The sequence below is a fragment of the Vulpes lagopus genome, chromosome 24, assembly GCF_018345385.1.
Source record: "Vulpes lagopus strain Blue_001 chromosome 24, ASM1834538v1, whole genome shotgun sequence".
Lineage (NCBI taxonomy): Eukaryota > Metazoa > Chordata > Mammalia > Carnivora > Canidae > Vulpes > Vulpes lagopus.
In genome coordinates, this window is record NC_054847.1 from 23,145,530 (window position 1) to 23,171,052 (window position 25,523).

The following is a 25,523-nucleotide window of genomic DNA, read 5'->3' on the forward strand; positions in this document are numbered from 1 at the left end:
TACAACTAGGTATAAACAAAGTTTCTCTGTGAATACAGATATTTCAAGGGCAACTCCAGAGAACTCAATTTTAATGATTTATAAAGTAAGAAACAATATGCACAAAATGCAATGACAATGGGGACATTGAAATTTCTAATGCACTTTGAATGACATGACCAACATCCTAGTAAGAATCAACTATTGCACAAGTCTCTAATGTCCTGTGAAATCTTATGTCCTGCCATATAGCACTATGAACACAATTGTAAATCTACATTTTCCATGAAAGTGAATAAGTAGCTTAATTTAATTCCAGTAATGTTTACAATGTGGTGGACAATCCCAAGTTCCATTTCAGCCTGGAGGTTTTAATATGCTGGTATGTGAAAAACATGTAGAAATAATGTCACTCAAGAAAATTAAATTAACAAATATTTTTAAATCAACAGTAACTACTTAGGTTCTGGTTAAAGTAAGTTTTACAGTATGTTGGATTCATCCTCTCACCTCACCTTATCTGTGGGCAGTTTGATGCTAATATCACATGTTGTCACTTACCATCTTTCAGGATGGTTTCTCGCTCTGTGCCATCTATCTTCTGCCGGCCAATTAGGAAACTGGTGGTGTCAGCAAAGTAGATATAATTGGTTTCTGCATGGAAATCTAAAGCACGAGGGTTTACCAGATTCTCTATGGGGATCATGTATTCATCAGCTATCTTGGTATTCAAGTCCATTCCTCTGACAATTCCTGGGCGTCCTTTCCCATAAAAGAGGAACAACTCATTCTTCGGTCCTGCAGAAGAAAGATTACAAACACAAACAACTGAGGCTGCCTAATCTTCTTTACACTGCAGAATGCCACTGTTTAATTAACTGGCGCAATTAGCGTTTTTTAAATTCAATACCAAAAATTAAACTCTAAAATATGCCAAATGTATCTTGATGCAAGAAGGCCCGCTAATTGCATTACTTTAATTAAAACAGAAATTACTTCCGTGAATGGGTTATATTTAGTTAATTATTCTTTTGTCTATAACTGCCTGTGTAACAAAAACATGACAGATCATTGGATAACTGGTAACAGTAAAATGGACATTTATGAAAACATCCGGCACGTTTAGTTTTACAATTCATTGCAGTCTATCTAACACATTCTGTAGATACTAACTGTAGCATTCATTATGTCTGACAATGCTAAAAACTTTAGACATTTAAAACATCCCACCTCGGAGTTTGCATCTAAGGCTGTCAAAGGCAAACAAATAGAATCACACAGTATCACATATGCATGTGAATATATTACAAATGTCTAAACAAGTGATTTATTCTTTTAAGAAATGAAATAAAATGCCAGTTACAGCATCACTTTTTTCTTTACATCTTAATTAGAATGTTAGAGGTTGATGCCTTCTGCCAGTAACACTGATGTATAACACAGCCCTTACCAAAAATGAAACAAAACAAAATAAAACAAATACAAAAACCTCAAACAAACGAACAAAAAAAATAATTTCCCAGTTTAAAATGCCAGAATCAATGTAGCTTTTTCAACAGAATGAATTGACTCTTTCATATTTTCATATGGAAATATATGCCAGGCTCTCCAATGGCTAGAGACATTGACTTAGTTTATAAACACTCTGAAATATATATATATATATATATATATATATATATATATATATATATCAATTTGAAGAATATATATAAAAGGAAAAACATTCTGAGTTTTATTAATAAAACTGAGGATACATATTATTCAATTACAATAGATAACAGTAACATAAGTGAGATTCTTAGCAAAGTAAAATAACTAAGCTATAGAAAATTTGGAGAAAAAAGGGAAAAATGATTAATTACTCATAGAGTCAACATCCTCAATATAAACAACATTATCAGTTTATATATTTTCTTTCTTTTGTTTCTTTTAAAATTAATGTTATTGACTTCTAAATGCATATAAACTGATATTTATTATATTTTAATATATAAAGAGAAAACAAATTTCATGTACCTGGCACAGAATTTAAAAATATATTTCCGGAACATTGGAAGGTATGCATGTGCCCTAAACCTATCCCCCACCCCTTCTTTTCCTATTCCCTTTTCATCCCAAAGACGTCCAATATATTGATAATTTTATCATGTATTTGTCAAGTTTTAGTACATGTTATATGTACTTGCCAACAGAAATTGTTTGATTTTGCATATTTGAATTGCATATGTGATTTCTTCTGTGAGTTTTATTCTGATTATATTTGTAATATTCATCCATGGTTGTTGTAGTCACTCTTCACTTATTTTCAGTTATGTTGTATTCCTTCATGTGACTATTTCAAATTTAATTTATTTATTTAATTTTTGAATGTGCAATTAATTACATAGGACACTCACTTTTATTATTTATTTTTGTAATATTTTATTTATTTATTCATGAGAGACACACAGAGAGAGGCAGAAACATAGGCAGAGGGAGAAGCAGGCTCCCTGCTGAGGATCCTAGAATCATGACCTGAGCCAAAGGCAGATGCTCAACCACTGAGCCATCCAGGTGCCCCGACACCCAATTTTTATTGTGCTTTTATTATTAAATCTTAGCATCAAAATTATGTTCTATGTTGATCTATTATTTTAAACTTTATATTAATTCTGTCAGTATGATCAGTATAATATATGATAATTTGTCAAACTGTTCCCTGGTTGGTTTTATCTTTTCATTATTATAATAATAATACTGAGATAAGCATGTTTTATTCAATCTAGCATTTTACACACTTTCTTAGATGATCTCTAAGTATACACTTCTAGGAATGGAATCGCTGGTAAAGAATATTAACATTCTTCTTCCTCATTGCCCTCACATCCTCTCAGTGTCCACCTACTTTTGAGAGTTTCTTTTAAAAATATTGCATATTGTTTAAAAGTAGTGAAGATTTATTTGAAAATTAACATTTTCTACCGACTCATATGCATAAATATTTTTGTTTTTAAAAAATAGGAATCTTAAAAAAATTAAAAATAAAAATAAGGATCTTTAAGCACTTTAATACCTCATTTTAAAGAAATGATATTTTTTAAAGTCTTCAAAACATTATTTTCAATGACAGCATCATATTCCCTGCTAGAGAGGTAATACAATGTAGTCAGCTGTTTACCTATTGCTGGATATTTAGATTGCATCTGGGTTTTTGTTATTATAAGTACATTTAGAATGAATTTCTTCAGTCAAAAGAGGAATCATTTCTTAAAGAATACTGTCAATTTTATGTTTTTTTAAAAATATTTATCTAATGTCTTCCCAATAGTGACATCAATTTCCAATTCTATTAGCAATGGATAAGAACACTAGTTTCACCATACCCAATTATGCTAATGTTTATTTTTAATTGATGTTTTCAGTGGTAACTGGTAAATCTGGTACTTCAGATACTTGGTTTAAGGTATGTGTATATGCGTGTGCTTCATGTTTTCTTTTTTAAAGATTTTATTTATTCATTTATTTATTTAGTATGAGGGGGAGAGGCAGAGGGAGAGAACTTCAAGCAGACTCCCCACTGAGCACAAAGCCCCAAGCAGGGCTCAATCTCAAACTCCTGAGATCTCAACCTGAGTCAAAATCAAGAGTCTGATGCTTAACCAACTGAAGTATGTATATGCTTTAAATAAGAATCATCATTTTTCCCATTGTTTACTTAAGTCACTTACTTTAGTCATTCAATACCTACTTTAAAATTTCTTCTGGTGTGTTTTCTTATACGAGAGACAATTGAAAGTAAAAGTTATAATTTCAGAGACTCTCATAGAGCAATAGACCTGGTTTTAAGTACCTATAATAAGATGTACTAACTCAAGTTTGGAATATGGAAATAAGAACACCTTTGCTACTTCTGTTGGTATTCAGCCAAAGGAGAAATTGAATTTTTCCACAATAGTGTTCTTCCTTTGTGTATATCAAGTGGCAAGCAAGAGGGTGTTGTTTTGTTTTGTTTGCCAATAGGAAACGATCAGTTGTGACATATTTCTGGAACTAATAGTTGTGATGCAAGTTGAGGAGATCCCTGGATATCAGTTAAAATGGTGTATCTTTGAAGTTACCATTACCATTTATGACTTCCTGATGCCCTGCCTTCCTATTGTGGCAGGTTTCCAGTTTTAAGCCAGGGTAGTTCAATGGTGGTTTTGAGGGATGTTCTTAGGACTGAATCTAGAAGCTATTGCTGATTTTCACTGGCTATGTGAGCACCTATCTATTTGGATTTAATCTTTCCACTTAAAGTGACTAGAACTGTCTCTCAATGTAAATATACCTCGATTGATGGACTACATTAAGGGTGATTGAAGTTTATGCAACTGTAATCCTGTTTTCCCCCCAAACTTATATATGTAGGTATGCATGCATGCAAATATGTATGTATAAATGTGTATGATTCTATTTTTAATGATGTGCCACTACTTTTCAAGTGTTAAGCACACCAGTTGAAAGGCTGGTTACACACACACACACACACGCATGCACACATACAACTTCGCTCACCTTGAGGCTTCTAATTCTCAGTTATCCAGAGCTCTCTTAAACATGAGACTCAGCATTTCATACAAAGTTAGAAATGAAAACAAAATACCAATACATATATTTATCATTGAGTCTTTTGGGTTGTTGATTTAAAAATGTTTGTACTACCATTTAGACTTAAATTTTAACAAATTTAATAATCTAAATCTCATAGTCCTCAGGAAGTACATGACAAGAAATTCATGTCTCATTAAGAAATGGTAAGAGAGTGACTAGAGAGGGAATACTGACAGAAATAAAAAGACATTGCTATAACAAAATGGAGACATAATGGGCACTGTAAAAAGCAGTCATCATAACTTTAAAGAATATGGTATTGGGGGATATTCAAAGAACAACAGTCTAACACATGGACATAATTTCTATAAGGACCAATCTACTATACTTGATTATGAAGACCCCAAGCAAAGACTTTAATTTAACTAATCTGGGGGCAAAAATCTAAATTTACAAAAGTCAGGTATAAAATTATTTATTGGCTTATTTAAATAAGGAACAACTAAATTATTCAGCATATTTCAAAAACAAAACAAAGATATGTCTAACTGTTAGAAAGCTTTTCAATAAAATTGTTACACAGATTGATATTTCATTAGTATAGCTCCAGTTACCTGGAAAATTAAATAATGAAATGAATTTCACTCCCCAGTGATGCTGGATAAGGTGAAACATTACTTTATGTGGATTTCTGTTGGACTAAACAACACACCTATTACTAGGAGCAGCTTCTTAGTTTAGATAAGAGAAAATATGGTCAACCAATGATTCAGGCTCATTAGACCAAAAACCTTCTTTAGGGAATTAAGGAAAGGATCTTCTGAAAACTATTCCCTTCTGAAAAATTTCCTAGTGGTCCATAAATTTAGTGACTCTATAGCCTGATTCAATTTCTCATTCACATCATCACAAAACAAAACAAACAAAAAGCCGTAAATACTGATAAAAATGGCTGGTACATTTTGCAGGCAAATGTCACCTGTTGAAAACTTATTGCTGATGTTGATGTTGCTAATTAATACGAAAACAAACAAACAAACAAAATACTATTCTGAAGCAGTAGCTGCTGGCCAAATGTTTGATTTTAACAACATACTTTTGCACGACCTGCCATCACTTCCCAAGTTGAAGCCCGTCCTGCAGCGACAGGTCCGTGTTTTGTAACTGCTGCTGAGCAGACAGATGTGTGAGCATCCCCCTGGCATTCCATATGTATCCACTTCACACGCATGGCCTCTGACTACAACAAATAAAAAACAGCACACTTAGAAATTATCCAAAGATAAGATAATTATGTGCATTGGTATGTTGAAACTTTTGCAGCGCAAGAGGGAATCTTATCAAAAACCTTTATACTCAGCTATTTATTACCATAATCAATTGGAAAAAAAAAGAGCTTACACCTCATAGAAGAAGTAGGAATTTGCCAAAGTCCTCCTCAGGCTATGTTTAAAAACACAATTCTGCTTTTATACTAATTTAAACTGTTTACACGTAGGCAAAATAAGCAACGTGACTTTTTTAATGCATGGTTGGTGTTCTTTTTGAAAATATGTATTTCTTATAAGTGTAAAAGATGCTGTAACGATACCCCCAGGTTAGGTAATTAAGCAGAGAAAAGATTTCTTTGGAAGTAACCCATTATATGGGCACTTAACCTAGAAGAGATATAATTCAGTAACTGTCTTTATTGAGAAGTGCTGAAACAGTTTTTTTTCCCATCAGTTTTGAGTTCATTGCCACAAATCGAATGTATGTGTGAGTGTGTGTGTGTGTGTGTGTGTGTGTGTGTGTGTGTGACTGTAATTTTTTAAAAGGAGGAGGCTAGTTAATATGTGGACATTGAGAAAAAAAAGGAAATTTCATGAGTGTAGAAGTTAGAAAGGGAAAAAAAAGGGAAAGTACCATATGAAGAGAATGAGAAAAAGATGAGTTAAAGAAAAAAAGGCTGTGGTAGGAATGTAAGATTTTATATACTATTGTAATTATACTTCCTTTTGATCACCACTTACCTGAACTTGTGACAAATAACATAACAAATTTTCTTTTAATAATAAAATGATTATGCTTTTAAAACTTGTGCCATGTTTGTTTTGTATTCTTGATCTTTCTAAATGAAAAGATCTCTGATCCCCTACCCTTGTCCCCCAGAGTGTATTGTGAACACAGTAGCCATAGTGATTCCCTTAAAAAGCCAGTCATATCATGAGACTCCTCTGCTTAATACTTCCTAAATATGCGACATCTCAATAAAAGTATAAGGAAAAAGGTTTACAATAGTTTATAGGGCCTTATCCATTATGATCCTCCTTCATTTCTCCAATCTCATCTTCTACTTCATTTTCTGTTTCACTCTGTTGAGTGAAAGACACACATGTGTCCTTGTTGTTCCTTGAAAAATTTAAGCATTCTCTTCCTCATGGTCTTTGTGCTTGCTCTTCTCTCTACCTGTATGTCTGTGACTCACTTTTTCAATTATTTCAAGTCTTCATTTATTTCATTATTTCAGTGGGACTTCCTCTGACCACTCAATATAAAATTGCAAATCATCCCCATCCCTGAGACCCTGTTTTATTTTTCTCTAGGGCACTCAACATCTTCTAAAATAATAATAACTCACCTGGTCATTTTAAAATTATGTTTTCTCTACTAGGATACAAGTCTCATACTGGCAAGAATTTTTTTTTTTTTTTGGCTGTTTTTTTTTTTTTTTTTTTCACTGCTGTAATCCCAGTGTCTATACAATAGTTCCTGGCACATAGTAAATGGTCAAGAATAATTGGCAAATAAATAAATCCTAACACCAAACTCTAATAAGGTTATTTATAGAATTCCAAGTTTAAATTTACAGTGAATGGATTTGTGACAATACATTGCCTCAACAAAATCTATGTTAACGTTTAAGTAATTCTAAGTCAGTTTCGAAGAACAGAAAGATGATGAAAATTTGAGGTTGGTCATTCTCATATATTACATTATTTTTTTTTGTTTTTTTTTTAAATATTTTATTTATTTATTCATGAGACACACAGAGAGAAAGGGAGAAAGATAGGCAGAGGGAGAAGCAGAGGGAATAATGCTCTGCTTTATTAGGCTCCCTGCAGGGAGCTCCGTTGAGGGACTCCATCCCAGGATCCCAGGATCACACCCTAAGCAGAAGGCAGAGGCTCAACCTCTGAGCCACCTAGGCATCCCGTTTCATTAATCCATAAATAATTGAGTGTATATTTTATTAATGAACAATCATCACTAATCTACTATGCAAAAATAGCTAGTTTGTGTTTTTAAGAGATACTTAGAAACATTATAGACTTCTCATTAAAAGTTACTTTTTAATTAGCTTATATTAAAGAATAATTACGATAGGTTAAGAGACAGGAATGACTACTACAAAAACTGGATAGATACTGTATGAGAGTCATCTGATTTGAAAAGTCTCCCAAAATGGTACAAAAAAACAAAACAAAAACCTTAGCATCTAAGCATCTGGGCTTCTTGTCTACATACACTGTGATTGAAAGCGCTTTCCTGAATCTAAATTTAGCCATCATTTCAATTCTATGGTTGTAGAAACAATTCACTAGGAACTGAACAATTTGTCACTTAGACTTGTGCAGGGAGTGCTATTCCATTTTATCAAGCAGACATGTACACTTTTGCTATCAAGCAGAGAATTTATGACTCACTCATTTTAACTCCATACAAAGCACAAGGACCATATTCCCATTCAACCCCCATTAAGAGGTCTTGTGTCTTACCTGTTGGTTGAGTTCTTTTTTGATAGATTCTGATTCCTCGAGCATTTTCCATTTTAATTAATGAATGAATATCAGTGCCATTAAATCGATTTATCCTTATGATATTGAAGTTATCAGAATTGGTTGCATACAAATAGTCTTCAAACACAGTTATACCATAAAGATGTCTGACCTATATGGAGGGGCAAAAATAACTATGATTTTTAATTATGCTGCTTTCAACTTGAAAGGAAAACTTATTGCTATTTACTACTGTGGAAAATTCCCACAGTAGGAAAGTCACACACATATTATCATTTATTTTTTCTCAAAGAATGAAATATTTCACCAATTTAGTTTTTTTCCCTCTGAGAAGAAAATATTATGCAGTAGTAGATGAAGCAGTTCCAAATGTATGGAGAATTTTATTCATGATTTATTAAGAATACATGTATAATAGCTACTTTTCAAAGGCAAGTGAGAACTAAACTTCCAAGTATATTTATTTAATAAGATGTTTATGGCACTGTTATATAAACTTTAAGATGTTTTTATAAGCTGCTTGTTCATATATTCAGGAGATACAGAATCTAAAATTCTGGTTGTGTAAGGACTCATGAGAAAATATCTTTGATAATTTATTTCATAAGTTCAATATTATATATATATATATATATATATATATATATATACACAAGTTACATTTCGACAAATACTTGTCCTATCATGGAAAATAATAAAAATGAAACCTCATGTTTGGCATAATTGTAAAAAAAAAAAAGACAGCACTTTACTCAGAAATCACATATGTTTCTAAAGCCTATTCATAACAGAAATGGAACTAATTGCTTTGCTATCCATGACACTTTAACAACATAATTCTCTTTAGCAGAGGTCCTGGGGATTGAATGGAAGAATGAACTTCTTGAAGTCATGGCAAGCTTCTAGTAAAGCAGAGGAAGAATGAGTTTATTGATTTTCTCATACAAATGGCTGCATGCTAAGCACAATGCTTTTGGGTATTCCTCGTATTACATTTACTTTAAAATGGTTCTGTGTCAGGGTAGGGTGAGACTATCATTTGATTTGATATAGAGATTCTGTTGAAAAAAACTGTCACAATTCTTTGGCCTTATATTGCACTTTTCATATAGGTTTGTAGTTAAGAGAATTTGAAAAGGTATGTGTGGTTTGACTCTAAGTATTTATTATTTATTTTTTGTTTGTTTATTATTTATTTATTTAAAGATTTTATTTATTCATTTCAGAGAGAGAGAGAGGATAACATGAGTGGGGGAGGGATGAAGGGAGAAGTAGACTCCCCACTAAGCGGGGAGCTTGACTGGGGCTTATCCCAAGACCCTGATCATGACTCGAGACCAAAACCAGACACTTCACTGACTGAGCACATGGTGCCCCTCACTGTAAAATTTTTTTATGGAACAGAATTATAAAATTTTCTATTTTAATCAGGAAATTGTATCAATATTGTACCTTAAGCAAAAGCCTTAGATTTATTATCTCTATAACCCTACCTGACTCATAATTACTATCTCTTGGCCTCGTGTGAATTGTAATTAAAAGAAGCCTGGCTCTTGCATGTTTTGTTTGTTTTGGGTAGGGGCGGCATGAGGGTTGGTGATCATATCTCATTTCTTCACATCTAGGTTAGAGATGAAAGATAGGAATTTATGAGAAGAATCATTCCATGTTAAAGCCCAAATAATATTTTCCTATGGAAGGGTCATTCCCCTGTGTACCTATGGCTTGTGCACAGGTGCTCTGCCAGAGAGGAGGAGTAGGGGTGTCATGTGTTTATTTACTAATATCATTTCCATATAAGCTGACATCATAGTCACTAGGTATATCTAAGCCCAAATTTGACTTGAACAATACTTTTTCTTATAAAAATTGCAAATAAACTGAATTCCTCCATTGCAGTTAATCTCATGCATGTATTGACCAAAGTTTGGAGCCATTCATCTGGGAGCATGTGGTTGTGGCATACTTATATTGCTATTTACATAACTGCCGATCCACATGCAAGAAAGAAAGCATAGCCACAGAGGGGACAACTGGGCAGGGTAGAAAATACAATCACATAGTAAAGATGAAATTGTACTCACTGTCCCTGTTCCTTCCTTCAGAAGAACTTGTTCCCTATAAAGTAAGTACACTGTTGCCTGCTACGCTACTGCCCACACAGATGGGAGGAGCATAGAGTGGTGGAGAGATCTTTCTGCTTATAGCCCAAATATTTAGAAAAATTTATCTATGTTGGGCTACTTAGTGGCAGAGCAAGCATATGTCTAGGGAATCAGAAAAAAAATATATATATAGGCAATAGAAATGAAAAAAAAATAATTAAAAAACAGATATTAGAAAACTTTTAAAAAGTAGTCATAAGGAAAATAATTTGAATTTCTTATCCTTATTTCAGAGTTTAAAATTGTAATTATATAGGTAAAAAGAAGACCCACCACAATTATTTTATAGATTAGATCCTCTAAAAGTCATAACTAAGTCTTTCCAAAGAAATCAAATTTTTCAGGACAGACAAAGGTAAGAAAGAAATAACTGGCCTCATATCTAAGATCAGACACTTAAAAAATTTTTTTACTCCCAGATTAGTGCATTTGTTTGTCTGCAAAGGAAGGAAAAAATAATTTCATTGTTAAAAACTGATTAGAAAAGAAAGATAACTTTAAGGGATCATTAAATAATATTTTTGTCTTCGATTGCAAAAGAAAGAAAAGGGATTCATGTATTTCAGCTCCATAGAATTAGAATCTCACAAGAAATTAATGTAATCATGGAAGCAAACTTGAATTTCAGAAAGTACACTACTAAATAAGCTTATTTCTACTTAGAGATCTCCTTTGAATGTCTACTGAGTGTTATCTGCAAAATCATGTAATTCAGCAAGAGAAAAACTATACAGATGGGAAAGATCTTGACCTCAGTGACTTTCACAGAGTTCTCATTCTAGGAAGTACTTGAATATATCAGAAGGCAAAACTTAGTCAAACCTATGAAAATAATAAAAATATTTTTGTAAGCAGGCATTCGCTTTTCTTAGCAAAATATCTCCAAGGCCACATGAGAGAGATGATAGTCTATCTCCTTATAAATAAGCTATTTAGTTTTTAGTTAAGTTTTACTTTTAATAGGTCAAAACATCTGTCCAATTCTAATTTCTTTCTTACTAGTATGGCACTTTTGTCTTTGTTTATGGTTTTATTTTTGTTGGTTTTTGTTTTATGTGCTTTGCTTTTAATAGAGCAAAGGAGGAAGTAAGCAGCATCTCTGATATTATGGAATGCACTGTGAAAAGAACATTCTCCCATATAGGAAACTCATCACAATTTTTATGACACTTTGCAGCTTGACTTCATCAGAAATTTTCAACATTGCAATTCAAATTTTGGGTCTTCTTCCTAGTAGGATACCATTCATTTTATTACCTTAGCTGCATTCTCCAACAAAATTGTACTTACTTGTCTGCCTTGAATGATAGTATGTCTGTTTTTTCCTTGATAGTCCACTACTTCCACATAGTCCAAGTAAAGATCTACCCAGTAAACCAATTTGTTGACTAGGTCTAGTGCCAGTGCAGCTGGCTGCTCTGTCTTTGAATCAATTATCCTTGTTCTGTTCAGCCCATCCATGTCACATCGCTCCACTTTGGCCACATTCCCGTAGTCAGTAAAGAAAAGTTTTCTGTTGAAAGAAAACTAAATGTTAAAGTGGAGGGGGTGGGGGAGCATATTCAATAGAACCATCTGTAAAAAACAGAACTTTTCCTTCTAATTTATTTCAGTGGTTACATCTGTTAGCTTCCCATAACCATTTCCATATAATATCACTCATAAACAGAGAAATCTGCTAATGAATATTGCAGGGCATAAGGGAGCAGGTTAACCAACAACTGTAAAATTTCCCCAAAATGAATGATTATGGTGGGTTTATTATTGTATTAGGGGAAATGTTTCTTTAAGCCTCATAGAGCCAATACACATACACTACAGGAATGCAGGCAGCCCATTTGGTATAAGCTTCAGAAGTGAGCCAAGTCACCAGGCCAGGGCACGTGAGCTCTCTGGCTTTATCTTCAACCTGCTTTTCAAATTGCCTAGTAATGCCTGTCTCCTATAAAAGCTATTATGTGAAGCTCAATGATGCTATGAGTGGTAGAGAATAGCAAACCTAGAATGGAATTAAGCAGATGGAAAAGCAAATGCGGTGTTTATAGCAGTGGAAATAAAATATAAATAACCGCCCCTCCCCCCCCAAAAAAAAACTAATCCCAAATTCTCCCAAATATTCCCAAATCACAAAATTTCATAAAGCAAATGCAGGCCATTTCTCCCCATTTTCTCTTTATTTTAAAGAACAGTCTTAAAAGCAATGTTGACCTCTGAGACCAAATAAAATAATTCTTCCGTGAAGCACTAACAGTGTCTATCAAAGTTTTAAATACCTCCAACACCTCAGTGTCTAATATTTGATTAGTATTCACTATGTTTAGTAAACACAAATCAATTTCAGTTAACCTGACAATATTTTAACAAGATTACCTACTCAGGAGACTAAATTACATTTGTAAATAGAAGACTGTCTTGCCTTGACTTAAATACAATCTCAAGAATAATCTGATTTACAGCGACTGAGCAACATTAAGATTATCTAGAGTATAGAATATTTGATTTTACAAACTTGGTGAATTAGTTTTTAGTTACTTTTCTCAACATCCTTGCATTATCTAACAGTATGGGGTATATTTCAAGCTAAAAAGTATTATTTAAACTTCAATTTAGCTCTTTCTCCTGTGGGAGATTTTGACTAATTTTTAAACATTAATGCATATTGTTCTGTAACAGTATAAGCCAGATTTTATTCTGAGAATATATTTCCCTAAATGTTCTTGAAGGACTTATTTATCACAATAGGTTAAAAATCATTTTTCAAGTAACATTCTATTCAGGGCAAGAGCTTTTCTATTCTAGCAAAGAATAAATAAAAGGACTTACATTGTTTTATTGTCATGCTTAACGTTCAAACTTCTTCCCCTATGCTTTTACCCGTTCTCTCTTTTCCTGCTTCCATCTTGTATCTTCTCTTTCTTCACTTTAAATCAATTTGTTCATAGCTATTCCAAGTTAAATTACTATAAGGTGTACCTAGTTTTCCTAATTCTTACTGCAGAACACAGCCCACTCTTTCTTCCTGTGATTTGAAGCACTCATTTTCATGCCTTACAAAAATGTCTCTCCTTTTCTAGTTTCCTTTTCTGATTGGTCCATTTCACAGAGCTGAAGAGATGCTGGTGCATGGGTAGGTTTGGGTACAGAGAGTTGGAGGCTCTGGCACACTATGGATAATGTGATATGTATAGACAATGCATAGTGATATAAAGCAGGCGATTGTACCCAACTGCATGGTGTTAAAGAGGAAAGATGAGTCTGGAGTCAGAGACTTCTAGATGACTCATCTCAAGATGACTTAATTACTTAATGTGATCCCAAAGGGGGAAAAAAAGAGAGAGAGAAATGTCCAAGACCAGAATCATGGAGGTGTACAGTTGGAGAAAGAAAACCAAATAAAGATCTGAGGCCATGTTCAAAGAGATCACACAGACTCTCATAGAAATACCGTAAAACTGCAAGCATCAAGCAACCATAGTCATACGATTACATACATGTTTGGTTTGGTTTGGTTTGGTTTGGTTTACTTGTTTTAGTATGTTTAAGCTTGGTTTAAAATCTCTTACTACTGTTACAGAGAAAATCTTCATTCACAGGGCATTCTCTGGTTGAGGTATAGTCGTAGTATAATTGGAAACAAAAGCTAAAGTTTGTATCTAAAATCTAACTAAAATTCATTTGCGATATAAGTATGGCTGGGTTGAAAAATCACTCTTTTCTTTCCTATAAAATATCTTTCCAAATCTTAGAAACATAAATAGTACTTTGTGATCCCATTGTCTCACTGATCCTCAAATGTGATGTAGAAGGGGCACGTTATTTTTATTTTACAGAGGAAATAGGCTCAAAGTCCACATGATTAGCCACTACCAGAGCCATAAGATGAATGCTTGTCATGCTTTTAGTTTTTAACTTATTATTCTGAAGTAATTTCAAACTCAGAGAAAAGTTGTAAGAGTAGTAGAATGAACACTTATGCCCTTCACTTGGATTCCTCCATTGTTCACCTTTTGTCCCTCAGGCTATTCCTGGTACTGCCTAACACTGTGACAGCAAATTGCTAACATTGTGACCTGTTTTATCTAAAAACTCCAGCCTGCATCTCCTAAGTGCAAGGACATTCTCTTGCACAACTACAATACACCTACCAATCAATAATGTTAACACTGATACAATATACAGTTTTTATTCAAGTTATGCCCCTTGACCAATAATGTTCTATATGGTCAAATTTCCCTTTTTATCTGATTTATAGTCTAATCCAGCATCATATGTTGCATGTAATCTTTTTTTTTCTCTAGGCTTTTCAAATTCTGAACAGTTTTTCAGCTTTCCTTTGGCTGTTCATGATGTTACCATTTCCGAAGAGTAAATGAGTTGTTTTAAAGAATACCTTTATGTTGAATTTGCTTGATTTTTCTTATAATCATATTATGTTTTGCCTTTTGTACTGAAATGCAATAGTTTTATACTTTCTAGTTACTGCCTCTGGGCTTGGAGACTATAGGTGAATCTATGCTCTACTCCAGAAACTCCATAAAAAGGAGCACAGATGGTAGTCTGTAATCTCACTTACTCCACCTTATTCAGTATTTTCTGAACAATTAACACTCTTAACTTCCAGGTTCTCAGATACCCTTTTACCATCCTCTTCTACCAGGAACCAGTTATCTTACACAGCTTCAAATACAGCAGAGCCCCCAGTATAGTGCTATGTTTAACTCATGGTGGATAGTAGAGACAATTCCAAAATCTGTCCTATGTCCCATTCCCTTGTGATTACAATATTATCATTTCTTCTCTCCGTGTTCCTTCCTGCGATGTCAATTATTCTCTAACATGCAAAAGAGATTAAATCGAGATTGCTATTCTCATGTCCTTCACTTATTTTTTGAATGGCATTCTCTTTGATTCCTACTAAAACAAAAATTTAAATTAAAATAAAACAATATTCCAACTACTGTCTGTATTTCTATGACATGTTTAACTACTAGTACATAAAGGACAGCAACATTTCTTTCAAATTTTCAATTATTCATCCAGTTCATTGTTCAGATTCAGCATCTATAGTAAATATGAGTTTATTATTTTGATTCCCTTGTCTCATCATATATGGGAAACTGATTTTACCTAACATCTTTGTTGATTATATGAGTAGCCCTGTATTACTATATATATATATATATATATATATATATATATATATATATATATAAAGTTTTATACGGTTGGAGATAGTAAGAAACTTTGAGTGCTGTTGGTAAACTTGGCTGACATAAATCAAAAGTCACAAAGGGAGCCTTCACAGACAGTGATGGAGTACTGTGCTTACAGAGTTATGGCTCCAATCATCCCTACACTTTAAAGCAAAGCAATTGTTACAGGTACTGACATTTTAAAACATGTATTTTATTTTCTTTAGCTGATAAAATAAGACTTACTTTTGCCAGTGATATACATTTTAAATGATGCTCCCATAGTTTATACCTTGTCCAAACAGACAAAGGGGAATTTAAACACATCAGAGTCCTGTCCGTATCTTTTAACTGCATAGTCAACCTTGGTTTTGAGTCACATTCTTACCCCTAACATTTTGGTTATAGTTTCATGATGGAATTTAGAAATTTTCAGAGTTCTCACAATGAAATTACCTACTGTTGATTTTAACAGCTTAAAAGTGAGGTTACATAGCAAGATTTGAGTTAGGGAATAGATGAGAGGGGAGCAAGACATAAAACCAGTAGGCCTTATATTCCCAGGTTAAAAAAAAAACAACAACAAAAACAACATTGTTCTGATTAGGGCCTAGGAAACCATCCATGTTTATTAATCATGTGTTAAAGTAGGTAACTGCACTTCTTTACATTTTAGAAAAATGATATGTATTTTCCTTGACAAGGATTGCATTAGGAATTTCATTTTTCTGTATTATTTTTAAAATAATTGTATTATTCAAGTAGCATTAATAGTAACAGCTTTTTTCTTCCACTGTTGTATACAAAAATTGAACAAGAAAGCAATTTTCCACATTATATAGAGTAATTAAAGTACATTCAGAACTAAAGTAGGAATATTAAATATTTAGCATTGCAATTCTAAAACGCAATCGTAAATCTGAAAGAGTAATGAGTCTTTGGGGTAAGAGGTTTAAATTCAAATTCTATTAGGTCCTGCTACTTAAGGGATGTGGATGATAAACAAACTATTTTCTCTGCCTAGCCAAGGCTGTTCAAGACAGTTATTTATTGATTTTTACTTGTTGAGGTTTTTGCTTTCATTGTTTGAAAAATCTCTCTCAAACTTGGTTTTCAGTTCATACATAAACACACTGAAATTAAACTTGACATACAGACTCCATCTCTCAGCTGGCTACTCTATATTCTGGAAATATTCCCACTAATGATTCCCTCAGAAGTATACATATATTAGATATGTCAATGTGGCCGATCCATTCAAAATCCTTATTTACCTAAACCTGCTCCACCTAGATAGTGTTCCTGAGAGGGGCAGACTTATGTACCAATAGCATCCCTCTCCTTCCTGTTTACAGATAATCAGACAAATAAAGAATATGCCATAGAAATGAAAACAAATTGTAGGCTCAACTGAATCACCAAGACCCCTTCTCTCAATATTCTAAACCCAAAGGTGTGAAGGTACCTACTGGGCAGCTGTGCTAAAATGGGTAAGAGGAGGAGGTGGGGATGGGGATGGGGTCAATGAGAAAGGAATACTGGAGATTGTATAGAAAAATGGGATGAAAAGAGCCATGTAATCCTTGAGTGAGGAATTTGTCAGGACCCACAGAGTCCATCTTGACTTCTCATCCTTATTTGCATGCATATGTTAGATTTTCCATATCCTCTCAGGAAACCTCTATCCATTGTAGCTAGCTTCAGTGGGTTTCTATACTTAGAAGCTAAAGTACCGTGAGAAAGCACTACATTGTCTAATGTTCTATTTTAAGATTTAGATAATTCTTGTTCTGAAGATATTGGACAATCAGAAATAATACCACTTTAGAAAATATTTCATATTGAAATATTAACTCTAAATGAAACTACCAGTGGGAGAAAATATTTGCAAATGATATACCTAAGGATTAATACCCAAAATATATAAAGAACTTATACACTTTTAACACCAAAAAAAAAATCTGATCAAGAAATGGACAGAGGATCTGAATAGACATTTTTCCCAAGAAGACATATAGATGGCCAACAGACATGAAAAGATGCTCAAAATCACAGATCATCAGGGAAATCAAATCAAAACCACAATGAAATATCACTTCACACCAATTAGAATGGTTAAAGCCAAAATGACAGAAAAAAATAACAAATGTTGGAGAGACTGCAGAGAAAAGGGAACTCTTTTTGGTCGGTATGTAAATTGGTACACACACTGTGGAAACCAGTATGGAATTTCCTCAAAAAATTAAAAATAAAAATGCCATATGATCCAATAATTCCACTGTTGGGTACTTATCCAAAAAAAGAAAAAAGAAAAAGAAAACATTAATTTATGAAGGTATACACACCCTTATGTTTATTGTAGAATTATTTACAATATTAAAGATATGAAAGCAACACAAGTGTCTATCAATATATGAATGCATAAAGATGTGATATATATATATAATGGAATGTATATACATACATTTTATATATTTTAATTATTTATTCATGAGAGACACAGAAAGAGAGAAAGAGACAAAGGCAGAGGGAGAAGCAGGCTCCCTGCAGGGAAGCCAATGTGGGACTCGATCCCAGGACTCCAGGATCACGCTCTGGGCCCAAGGCAGATGCTAAACCACTGAGCCACCCAGACATCCCTGTTTATGTAATATATAATGGAATATTTCCTGGCCATAAAATAGAATGAGATCTTGCCATTTTGGATAATAGGGATAGACCTAGAGGGTATTATGGTAAATGAAAGAAGCCAGACAGAAAAACACAAATACCATATGATTTCACTTACAAATCTAAATCTAAAACAAAAACAAATGAACAAATGAAAACAAATTCTCCAATACAGAGACAAATTGATGGCTGCAGGAGGGGAGGTGGATGAGGGGCTGGGTGAAATAGATAAAAGAGATTAAGAGGTACAGAATTCCACCTAGAAAATAAATCAATCATGGATATTGATGATAAAAAAATAATAAATATTAGTTTTTTAGGCTTTCCTTCCATTTGTTTCCCATTTTCCATATACTAAGAGCCAAGATTCCACTCAGCAATTAATAAACCAATCACTGTAAAAGGGGAGTGGTTAAAAAATAAAAGTAGAGAGGTACACCTGGGTGGCTCAGTCAGTTAAGCATCTCTCTTTCTCTCTCTCTCTCTTTTAAGATTTTATTCATTTATTTGAGAGAGAGAAAGAGAAAGGGAGAGATCTCTAAGAGAGAACACGTACAAGCAGGCAGAGGGGCAGAGGAAGAGGGGGGGGAGCAGACTCCTCACTGAGCAGGGAGCCCAATGTGGGGCTTCATCCTGGGACCCCAGTATCATGACCTGAGCTGAAGGGAAATGCCCAACTGCCTGAGTCACCCAGGCACCCCAGCATCCAACTCTTGATTTCAGTTCAGATCACAAATCCAGGGTCATGAGATTGAGTTCAGTGTCTGGCTCCATGCTGGGTGTAGAGCCTATTTAAGATTCTCTCTCTTCATCTCCTTCTGCCATCCCCACTCTGCTAGCATGCACATATTCTCTCTCTCTTTCAAAAAGAGAGTAGAGAAATAGAAAGATTTGCACATTATTATTTTTTATTATTATTTTTCTCTTTGTCACATAGGTACTTCATCACCATTTAACATAGATTGGGACATGGTGGGGAAAAAACCCCAAACCTAAACATCTTTCTCTGGATTGTCAGTCGTGAGGGTAGACACTGGCCCTATTAGCAAGAAAAAGGCTCGTCCAACTTGACTTGCTTATGACCCATAACTTCCTCTCTTCTCCAAGAAAAGAACCACGTGGTTTATGTTCACTCACTCATTCCTGCTACCCATGGCTCAACTGCAACTGCCAAATATGCCTGAAAAATAATGACACAGTTGGCTTCACATTTTGACTAGCCAGAGGCTTTATTCTCAGACTGTAATTGAAACTCTTATAAACTCATCTAAGATAAAATCTTTCAACATTGTTCCCCTTGTTTATGTAGTTCTCTGCTTAAAGTGCAGTGCAGCATTAATTTCCATCCATTGATATGACCTCCTCTCTTCCTACCCAAACCCTTCTGACCTGCCCTCTGAAACTCCTACTCCATGATCACAAATGCCCCAATATTCTAAGTCTATACTCTTTTTTTTCATGGTTTATTTACTAATTTATTATTTGTTTGTTTATTTATTATTTTTTGTGAATGTATTTTTTATTGGTGTTTAATTTGCCAACATATAGAACAAACCCAGTGCTCATCCCATCAAGTGCCACCCTCAGTGCCTGTCACCTACTCTTAATGTTCTTTCCAATGTGTTACCTTTTGAAACTTAACAGCTCCTGAGGTCATGTTTCTTAGTAGTCATTGAAAATGTGGGCTCCTAACAAGATCTTGAGGGGTAGATATAAAATCACTGCCCTCCTCAATATGAATTCTGGATTTTTATTTTCCTTTATCTTGTAACATCTCCTACTTTTATGTCTCACAAATAGCACCCATCCTCAAAGAATCATCTGCCAATCTTTGATTTTCTTAAAATCTCATTATTTTTAAGATACAGCACCTAAGCTTTCTTTTGGACTACTCTGAACCAGGGAAGTATCTAGAAAAATGGTTTCACAATTTTCTCCCTTGCTTTTTTGACCTCTTGTCTGTGTATGACCTTTTATTTCCAGTACACTTCAACCATAAATTTCCATCGTGATAAACAGTATATTATCACCAGAAATTTTATCTCCACTGAAAGAGATGCCCTGCTTCCCCCCCACACACATACATACTAGACCTTATTCTTCCATCTGGCAGTATGTTTTCTATCTGTATTGTGCAGGTACTCTCACTTTAATAACTCTTTGACTTCACTGAGACATTGTCCCCACTGACCCTCTCCATTCTCTGCCCATCAGCCAACTTTCAGATTTTATTTCTCATTTCTTTTCCACTGTTCCCAGCCTTCAAATTCACTCCATTCCACTTCACTCCACTCTCAGAGGATGATCTTTCCTCTTATTAGAGAAGTGAGAGCACATCAAAGAGCACAGCCCCAGCTAAAACCCATCTACAACTACATTAATCATTAATTCCCCACCCTCTCCTTTTGTAATACAGAAGGAAGCATCCTCCCATCTTTTAGTCCAGTACAAAGCAAACACAGATACTCATCCCATCTCCTCTGAGACTTGTCTTCAATGATTCCCACTTCTTTCTGCATTTGTAACCTCTCTTTTTCTACTAAATCTTAACCTTCAACCTATGAACTTAGTCTATTATTTATCATCCTGAAACAAATCTTTTTTCTTAACTTCAAACCACTCTCCATGTTTCATTTGCATCTAACCTTCTCCAAATAATTGTTCAGGTAAGATGACTTTTTTTTTTCCCCCTCAACCATACTTATAACACAGGGATATATCCTCCAACCTCATCATTCCACCATTCCCCTGCCTTTTTTTTTTTTTTTTAACTTACAGAGGTTCCCAATTACTTCCATGTGGCTAAACCTTTCTCAGACCTTTCTACTGACCTTTCTATAGCATCAGACCAAGTTAATCCTTTTCGATTTCTTTTTTCTCTTAGTACTCTCTTGGCATTCTTCCTACCTGACTGCTTTTTTTAGCTACTTTTTCCACCTCCTTTTTCTGTATTAAGTCCAGGATTCTAAAACTGGAGTTTCCCAGGTTCAGATGTGGAATCTCTAAATTTTCTCATAGAAAAATCTTTAGTTTCCATGATTTTCATCAATGTTCCAATAACTCTTTTATATTCTAACCTATCTTCTGAGATTCTAACTCATAAATACAGTTGCCTTTTGGATATTTGCATTTAAATTCCTTTAGCCGGGGATCCCTGGGTGGCACAGCGGTTTGGCGCCTGCCTTTGGCCCAGGGCGCGGTCCTGGAGACTCAGGATCGAATCCCATGTCAGGCTCCCGGTGCATGGAGCCTGCTTCTCCCTCTGCCTATGTCTCTGCCTCTCTCTCTCTCACTGTGTGCCTATCATAAATAAATAAAATTAAAAATAAAAAAAAATAAATTCCTTTAGCCACCTCAAATGTAACACATCCAGTAGTAAATTATTCTTCTTTCTTAGCAAATCTATCCTTTCACTTTTCTCCACTTTGGCGAATGGTATCATTTTCTACCCAATGACTCATTCCGAAAACAGGAATCCATCCTCCATAACCTCTACCTTATCCTCTATATCTAATTCATCACCACATCCTGCCACTTCTAGATTCAAAATATATCTCAAATCCTATATTTATTTCCTTTTCTGTTTCTCTCTTCTAAACCAAGTCACCATTATCTCTTGCCTGGGGACTTACATCTCATCTGTTTCTTGTTCCTTATAAACCACTCTCCTCAGAGTTGCCAAAGGGATCTTATTAAAATGGAAGTGGATTATGTATTATAAAACCCACCTATAGCTGCTAATAGCTGTCAGAATAAAACCATGTATTCCTGACATTAACAATGGTGAGCATGACCTAGTCTCTGCCTATCTCTCCAGCTCCATCCTCTGGTATATTTAGACACTTCCAATACCTTTGCCATTTTTCAGTTTCCTAAACAATCCATGTGTTTTCTTCCATTCTGCACTTCACATATCCTGTGCCCCAGTCTGGAAAGTAATTTCTGTCATGGTACTTCAATCTTGGCTTTAGATTTCAATCTAAATGTCAATTTCTGTGAAAAACCTTTCCTGCTTTTCCAATATGTTAGGTCTATCTGATATAATCTCATGTCATTCCATATTTTTTATAACACTCTTCTTTATCTTACTTGCATAAAAGATACACACACATATACACACACTGTCTATGTTTAAGATCTGTTTACTAAGTAGACTATAACCTCCAAGAGGACAAAGGACATATCTTCTTTATTCAGTATTGCATACTTAGGAACTAGTCATATGTCTGCCCATTTATTCAATTTCCTTCCTTCCTTCCTTCCTTCCTTCCTTCCTTCCTTCCTTCCTTCCTTCCTCCTTTCCTGCCTTCCTCCCATCATCCCTTCTTCCCCACTCCTCCACACACAAACACACAGTCACAAAGGTTATGGACTGACTTCCTCATATTGGATAATAAAATCTAAAACTCACCTTCGAAATCCAGTTAAAGGGGAAAAAATATGGATCAGGTCATTGTAGCATAAGAAAATAAATTAATTCTCCACATTATCCAGGATAGCTCACTGGAATTCTACTTTGAACCCAAATCATTAGCTAACACTATTCCTTGGCCTCAGATTGACTGCACTGTCCTTTATGCATATAGTTCCCTTTGGAGAATTTGTAGGGATTAGTGAAGGGTTCATGGTAAGATTCAGTTTTCCAGTGCCTGGCCAATTTTCAGTTTTGATGGCATTTCCTCAGCATTCTTTTCTACTTATCTACACATACCAGATGATAACACTCGGCTGTATTGCTAAAAGGGTCAAACTACGTATATCTAGTACCTAGCAAAAGCTTGCTTCTTTGTTTACTTTAAAGTAGGATATTTAATATAATCAACAAGAATTTTAAGAGTATTGCTGTCTATGAGTAGTATGGTTTGAAAGTTTTAGGAGATTAGGCAAGGAGATACTAGTTTGGTGGTTATGCATTTGTATAGGGGCTGAAAATGGAAAAGAGAGTTCAGGAATATTTGGGATCTTAGTCAATAGGACTTGATAATTAATTGGGGACAAGGATGAATAGAGAGTAGTATTCTAGTATAATAACTTTCATAAAATATATTTCTTGACTATAATGTGTCTTCAGATTTCTCTCAGAAACTCTACCTGTCTTATAAGATCTCAAGGTATTATTCCATTTAATATGAAGAATGGATTTTACAGTCTAGGCATATTAACTTCATGACCAAGGGCAATACTATCTTAGGAGTCCTTCAGGGGTCAGTTTGCAGGATGTCAGTCCTCAAAGGCTCATGCTCAATATACTTGATTCATGTGGAACAGTAAAATATTTGCAGTAATATATTAGATGTCAAAAAGTTGCTCTTTGAGATATGCAGAGATGTATAACCTAATTTTAGCACTTAAGGAAGTCTTATTGGTTTATGAAGGCATTTTTTGGAGCTGATAACACAGATGGCTGTTTCAGAAAGTGACTAAGGTAAGTATCCATGAAGTTGTGGACTGCTGAATAAATCTGGTCCACTGCTATGCTAATTGCCAGTTACCCAAACCATCAATTTCTATTTTAAATTCTTATTAAATGGAGGAAAGACAGCATGTAGAAAAATAAAATTTTACTTAAACCACAGTTTTCTCGTATATTATTTATTGTTTATACTTATGCACACATCTCAGTTTGCTGTTGGGATAGATTGTGCAATAATATTGCAATGATGATAAAATCATATGGTTATACAGATAAAATAACAGTGTAAAAAGATAAAGATTTCTTTGTTCAATGTTCACTTTCCTAGCTGTGAAGGGCAGATGTACTTAGAAAAAAAATAAGTCAAAAGTTCTGTAAATCAATAACTTCTTCATAAGGGATTTTATCCAAATTTCTTGGCTCAGTTTTAAGCAGAAATGCAGGATCAGGCTTAGGCTAAGTGTAGTTAAGACTGCAGAGGCCATGGGATGCTGGGGTAGCTCAGTGGTTGAGCATCTGCCTTTGGCTCAGGGCGTGATCCTGGGGTCCGGGGAACGAGTCCTGCATCAGGCTCCCTGCAAGGAGCCTGCTTCTCCCTCTGCCTATGTCTCTGCCTCTCTCTCTGTGGCTCTCATGAATGAATAAAAAAAGATTGCAGAGGCCAAATGAAGCTAGTGAAATAAACAACTGTCCTCATTGAGTTAGAAAAACAAGTATTTTTATAATTGTGAAATGCTTCTAGACCAGGGGTCCTTGATCAAGATGAGCTTCAGGGGTTACATCAACAACTAATTGTGTAGGGCAGTGCAAATTGGCTGGTATGCAAGTAAATACTGTATTACCTGTAGTACTACAGGTGCACTTTTTTTTTTTTTTGGCGAGAGTTAATAAAAAGGTAAATACTCATGTTCTCAAGTAGTTATTCTTAAGTATTATCAGACACAATAATCACCTGGGGAGCTTGCTGAAATCTCCAATTCATATAATCACTGTGGTGCAAGTTTGGACACTATTTTTAAAAAAGCTAAATATGCATTTGCCCTTTGATCCAACAAAGTCTATCCCAGAAATTTATCTTTAAGAGACATCTTTACAAATAAGAGTCCATGGATGCACTATGTTATCACCATAACATCATAATAGCAAAATATTGAAAATATGTTTGTATCTAATTCTCCCTTCTGTATCCTATCCATTCTTTCTTTTCAGAAATATTAAGTTAGCATCTACTATGTTAAAGGTTCTGGCAATACAACAGGGAATTCAGAGGCTTGCAGCCTGTGCCTCTGGAGGGAATAGGAAGCAAGATCTTTGAAGATAAACGTACTTTACAATTTATAAATACTTAAGGAAGGTTGGTAGGATAGCTCTGCTAATTATTAATTGAGAGAATTAGGTCTTCTAACAAGCTCTTGTTAGTGTCATGGCCAAGAATTAAAGATGGTAGGCTATTCAATAATGGTAATCTTGTCTCAATCTTAGTAATTTCTTGCATCGAGGCCAATTATTTTTTCAGAGAACAGATTGTTTGAATCAAACCCATGTTAGAATTTTTTTCCCTAGGAAATTCTTAAGTTACTGTTTGCTGCTCAGTCTTCATCTTTTTTTTTTTTCCTTCTAATATCAGTGCCTATGATATTTAGCTTTACATGTCAATTTCACAAGCTATAGTGTCCAGTGATTCAATTTAACACCGACCTAGGTGTCACTGTGAAGATGTTTTATATAGATGATTGACATGTATAATCAG

At 34.5% G+C, this 25,523-nt stretch overlaps 1 protein-coding gene across 1 annotated transcript in view; it reads right to left on the minus strand.

Moving 5' to 3' along the window:
* The window catches only part of LRP1B (LDL receptor related protein 1B), a 1,815,754-nt gene that overhangs the window by 747,258 nt on the left and 1,042,973 nt on the right, over nucleotides 1-25,523 (minus strand). Inside the window, exons 8-11 of the mRNA XM_041739937.1 lie at nucleotides 11,789-12,011; nucleotides 8,313-8,484; nucleotides 5,651-5,794; nucleotides 541-777 (exon numbers count right to left, since the gene is read on the minus strand). Of these exons, the coding sequence (XP_041595871.1) occupies nucleotides 541-777; nucleotides 5,651-5,794; nucleotides 8,313-8,484; nucleotides 11,789-12,011 (776 nt within the window). The remainder of the gene's footprint in view (nucleotides 1-540; nucleotides 778-5,650; nucleotides 5,795-8,312; nucleotides 8,485-11,788; nucleotides 12,012-25,523) is intronic.